The sequence below is a fragment of the Lycorma delicatula genome, chromosome 5, assembly GCF_047948215.1.
Source record: "Lycorma delicatula isolate Av1 chromosome 5, ASM4794821v1, whole genome shotgun sequence".
Lineage (NCBI taxonomy): Eukaryota > Metazoa > Arthropoda > Insecta > Hemiptera > Fulgoridae > Lycorma > Lycorma delicatula.
The window spans coordinates 2300313-2306312 of NC_134459.1; the positions used below are offsets into that span (position 1 = coordinate 2300313).

Here is a 6000-nt window from a genome sequence, read left to right on the forward strand (position 1 = left end):
ATAAGCCATGCAATTAAATTTATTTGTTCTACAACTTTTCATTCCGAATTTAATTAATTACATATGTTACATACAGTGTAGGGATTGCCCATCTCTATTGTTTGTGTACAGTTCTGACAAACTTTTTGAGGGTTTAAAATCTCAATGGTTGTTTTAAGTATGACAATATCAAGAATTTTAACTAAAGTCTAAAGACATGTTAAGTTTCTTTTCTGAAAAAAAAAAGTAGTGTTATGATATATGACAGATGGTGCTCCTTTCTCGATTAAAATTGATTTCCGAAATTTACTGTAAATTAAATACCTACATAAAATTTTGTAGAGAATCCATAATGTCACTTACGAGCACAAAATATTTACAATTTTATTTTTAAAAAAAACTTTTTCCCTAATGTTGATTCATTGTTTTCTTGTAACTTTAAAATTAGGAAACGCCTAATATCAACTAATTTATTATCAGATATTTTTTGGAAGCTTAATATTTTGCCCGTGCGTGTGCGTGTTAGTTTTTTCTTTTATCATTGGCCGCTATAGGACCACGTTTAATAGCTAATTTCTGATTGATTTCCTTTCCTCCAACTCTGCTTTTCAAACTAGCTCCTTCCTTTTTTACACCATTTTTTGCCGCTATACTCTGTTCTTTCTGAAAACCTTCACAAAACTTAGATTTTCTTCCTAAATGTATCTCATTCCCTTACATCTGTTTGATTTATCTCTATGATCACGAGATCTTTCACCTGTGTAAATCATTAAATGTTCATCTTGCTTCTTATTGGTCTTGAAAATCCTCTTCGTTCTGTTTTATCCATTCTAGCTAAGTACGCGTAGAAGGCTAATCTTTTTTGAATAGCATCTGTGAGCCTGTCTATACAGAGGTAGAGTTCTTCATATTAACATAAATGAAGAATTTTTTATTATATAAATTTTTTGTAGAGGCGTAGACCTTTTTCAGTTATTTATTCTAACCTTATTTGCCTCTCCATCTAACCCGGTTTGGTTGTATTACTTCACAAAAATATTTGAATCCCCCGTTTTCTTAATTCCTCCGAGGTTTTTTTGCTAAATAATTTGGTGAATGTATAATGTGTAAAATATATATATATATATATATAATTTTTTTGTTATTGAAATTATCAAAAGATGCCAGAAATTTGATTCTCTTTTAATATAACCATCCGATTGCAGTGTCAAGGTAGATGTTCATTCCCTGGGTCATACCACAATCCTCTTCAAAATCCTGTTGATAGCAATTCAAGGTAGTTTGTATATACTTTACGCTTAAGTTGATTAAAGCATCTAGAATTTTCCCCGTATGATGTTTATCTCATTATTGGGAAAAAGGCTGGAAGTTAAATTATTTCCAAGTTGATCATTTTTTAAAAACGATTAATTCTTGATGATTATAAAAACATAAAATCGATTAGTAAATTCTTCTCGGCTAATATCAGTTGATTGGAAAAAAGGCGCTCACTGGATTGTTAGTAAATCTTTTCATATGTTCTGTTGATGTTACCGGTAAGAAAACTACAATTTCCTTAACCGATAATCAGCTGATTTACTTATTTTATGATATTTTATTTATTGGAATGTGTATGTTACTGTAATTTTATTTTAAATTTAATCTTGATGCTATCTTAATTTGTACAGGTCTTCTTAGATACAAAGTGGACTTTCAAAGTATGCAGTGTGACGAAATTGATATCAACGATATTTATGATTTGGATGAATATTAAACCCGCGATGAAAGGACTCGATTTGATTGTACCGTGTGAGTGGAGCCTGAGCGTCCGTAGCGTCGTTAATAATCTACATCAATACTACAACTCGTTCGACCTCGACCTCAACCTCCCAAATATGTGCTCAATTTCATAAAATATAGAAAAAAGAAACTTTCAATATGTATCTTAAACATTACATATTTTTTTTCAATCAAATTACAGAATGGCCCTTAGTAGTACATCATCTTTTAAACATCCGAAAGGGTTGCAGAAACATATATTATGTATGTTACGCAAAGTTTATTTGTTAATAAAATCTCTCAGGATATTCGTGTTTTTTTTTCTCATTTTTTGTCACATGCGATTTTGAGTTAAATTTTCTTTTAATAAGTTAATAAATCTAATGTTAAAAATGAGAATCTAATGGTAAAATGAATATAGGAGTATATATAATATATATATATATATGGAATAATTTTAAATTTTACTGGTTTTTTTTCTTAATATTTGCTTTATGAAATAATCAAATTTATTTGCTATGGGAATTAGATACGATTAATAAAAAATTCCTGTTGTAATTATTTATGAATATTATATTTATCAATTTATTATACCTGTAAAATAAGGTTGTTATATTTTACCGAGTACCTTTATTTATGTATTTTGACAAGTTAGGTGGTGGCACCTTTTCCTTTTAGTGTCTTTTCTACAGTTTTCTTAAATTTTTCATTTAGATTTTTTGTTGCGTTTGATTTGTGAAATATACCGGTGTGTGAAAGATGAATGTATTTCTCTGCAGTTCTAATCTCTTTTAAAATAAGTATTTAAATCAAAAATCTTTAGCTAATATATTAATTGAGGATTGTAGGAGCTATGTATACATAATATTATGCTTTTCAAAAATTGATTGTTATTGCAGTTTTTAGGGGGTGTCACTAAAAGTACGTAATGGAAGAATTAGAAATTGTTAGTTCATTTTATCTAAATTTTTTTTTTTTGTATTTTTCTTAGAAAAAGATTAATCAACTTTTTAAAAGATGATTCATATTGTATTTGCGTTAACATTTTAAAATTACATGAGGTAAAACAAACCGATTGTTTTCGCTTAATGAAAATGTGTTCAATAATCTTATTTAAATGATATATACGTATAATTAAATCATTTGATGATGTTATTCATAATTTTCACTACTAATTTGATTATATTATTAATAAACCTATTAAATTTTATCACAATTTTTAAATTTCAATATCACTTTTTATTATTAATCTTTGTATTTTAAAGGAATACAATAGATCATATAATGATTATTAGTATAAAAATTAAATTTATTTTGTTATGATATTTAGTGTAATTAATGAGTTGAAATATTAAATTAATAATAAGAAATATTTGCCTTAAATTTTTTGAGTATGGATAAAAAAATAATCATTTTTGGAAATAAATTTTTATTAAAAAATTTGTAGTTTAAATGAAATCTCAAAGTAAAAAAATAGAATTTTAATATTCAACCTAACTTATCTTGCATTATATTTTTTTTTTTTATGAGTTAACGTTTTTTAAAATTAAAAAAAGATAATTTATTTAGCTATATTTTCATGCGCGCATGCACACACACATACACATACACACACACACACACACACACACATATACAAGATATATAACCACCAAAACACAGTAATTAGATTAGTTAAAGTCATCGAATTACTACCTTTTGGTAGTTTGTATTTCCTGTAATATTAAATTTTATTATCACAGCGGTTCATATATTAATGATTTTGTATTATCAAAAAAAATATATATATATATAGACACACATGCCACTAATGTAGAATTGAAGCATTTCTATAATAATGAGTGCAGTTGTAATAATGTTGAAATGTACATTGTGCTGTATCAGTGAATTATAAATTATTTATTTTGTTGTTTTTTTGTTTTAAAATATGCATTTTCATAATTATTAAAAGTATGAAGCGAAAAACTTTTGATTTATTGGGTAATTAATTTATTAATTTTGATTTTATACTATTTTCTGGCACCAAGTTTAATATGATGAGGAGGAGCTGTAATAACTTTTATGTGCTACAGTTTATTGATATGCCAATAGTTTTGCCAATTGTATTTTACTTGTGTTATAAAAGAATTATGTTTGTCTTTTCTTGTGGAATTATTTTCCCCCGTTATTACTTAGTCTTATTAATAAAAAAATATTTTTACCTTGTTTTTTAAGGTTTTTGACTTCTTGGAGTCAAAAACATGTTTCAAACATTATCAGCTGCCAGTTTGCTTTGTACGTATCTCACCATTATTGTTGGTAAAAAGTAAGATTTTAAGATGTTTCAAAAAACACGCCTTGTATGATTGTTGTACCTGTAATGCCTACATTATTGAAAGCAGCATAGTTTGTGATTTATCTTAGTAATTTTAATTTTTTGGAGAAGAAAATGCAAATATTTACACGTCCTGACGAGATTATCACTCCTAAATGTTGGACAGAAAACATCAAGAATAACAAACTTAACTAAATTTTTATCAAAACATTTGCGGCTAGGTACTTTTGAAGAGACTTTTTTTTAAAATAGATATATCCAACTGAGAGGAGTTTTTCTACTGTTTTAACAGAGTATTTTAATAAGGATAGACTATTTTTAGAAGCTGAGAGAACCACTGCTGTATAATCTAGTAGTTATTTCTTCAATTTTCATTTCTGCAAGTAATAAAATTATTATTCATTATATTCTATCAATTTATGAAGTGAAAGAGAAAAAAATTGTAAACTTTCTTTCTTGATATATAAACATAGTTATAGAGGATATTTTTAGTAAAATTTATTTACAGTAATATTAAAAATAATCGATAGATCAGCCGATTAGAAATATAAATGAAATAGCATTTTATTTATTTTAGGTTTACAGTTCATAAATTGCATATTGGCATTTTATTCTTATAATAATTACCTTTTGTTTGACTTGTAAAAAATAAGTTATTACTCGCTTTGGTGAATCAATTGTAGTATTATTATTGTCATTTTTAGACTTCTGATGTCTGATAATAGGATAAAAACATTTATTTTGTAGTCTTTATTTTTAAGGAGATGTTAGACAATTAATATTTTAAATTTAACTGTATATTAAAGTATATAACAATTTATTATAAGTAAATATTAATCGAAAGCAGAATTTTTAACTTCTATACTTATTTAGCCAGTATATTCCCTTGTGGAGTGTTTTTATATAACAGTGCCTTACTCTTAAATTAAAAAGTAAATGAAAATTTAGATACAGGATATATATTTTTTATTTTATAATTCTTAACAGCAGGTTCTGTTGAATATTTTTAAATTGTACCTAGCCTATTTTTTTCCATCATATTTATTTTTACTTGCTTGTTGCTTTCCGATTATCAGCGATGTTTATAGCAGTGCTGATGGGCTAATGCTTGAATATTTTTCTGAAATTATATTCATCTTTTTTAATAATTATAGAATTCTTATATATTTTACTACAAAGCGTAGTTTAGTGTGGAATATAATCGAATGTTATTAATTTTTTTAAATTTCTATTTTGTATTTTACGATTAAAATATATTATTGATTGTAAAACCTGTGCTTTGAGTTGAGTTTCAAATAAATGGTTTTTTGGTATAAAATTTTAAAGTAAAAAACATTAAATTTTGTACAGACATCAGAAATGTTAAATTCATTAAAATTGTAGTAAAGATTCAGAGCGTATTTAATTATTGGCAAAACTATTTTAAGCATTCAGAGAATAATTTATTTGTTTTAAAAATTTTTACTATTTTAAATTTGAATATTTAAAGAACGAGTTGTTCATTAATTATTTCAATAGGAAGTTTGTAACATATTCAAATAATCTTGAATACATTGGAATTAGAAAGGCAAATTGTAAAAAAAAAAAAAAAAAAAAAATTATATATATGTGTATTTATTTGTATGTCATCTCGGTTTGGACGTATAATCTTGGATGAATTAAATAAACATTGATGAAATTGTATCCTTTGACAATTTTATTTAATCTTCCTCTCATAGTACACAGAGGGCCAAATTTATGTACAAGAATCATACGATAAGTGAAAATGAGTTGAAGAAGAGAGCACCTCTTCTTGATTCATTACATCACAGGTCAAGAAATGATCTTGTCGATTCAAGATCAGCCGGTCTCAGAAATTTGTCATCCTCCTTGGTAAGTGCTTTAGAAAATTTTTCTGCCTTTCTTTTTTTTAAAACTTATAACAATAAAATTTATAATCAAGGATCGGT

At 25.9% G+C, this 6000-nt stretch overlaps 1 protein-coding gene across 2 annotated transcripts in view; it reads left to right on the plus strand.

The window, feature by feature from the left end:
• Window positions 1-5734, plus strand: part of eRF1 (eukaryotic release factor 1) — a 69061-nt gene extending 63327 nt beyond the window's left edge. For both annotated transcript variants that reach the window (XM_075365520.1, XM_075365519.1), the window contains one exon: window positions 1647-5734. Coding sequence is in view for 1 of the 2 variants with exons in the window: in XM_075365519.1 (XP_075221634.1) it covers window positions 1647-1732 (86 nt within the window). In the remaining variant the exon portion in view is untranslated. The remainder of the gene's footprint in view (window positions 1-1646) is intronic.
• The last annotated feature ends 266 nt before the right edge of the window (window positions 5735-6000 follow it).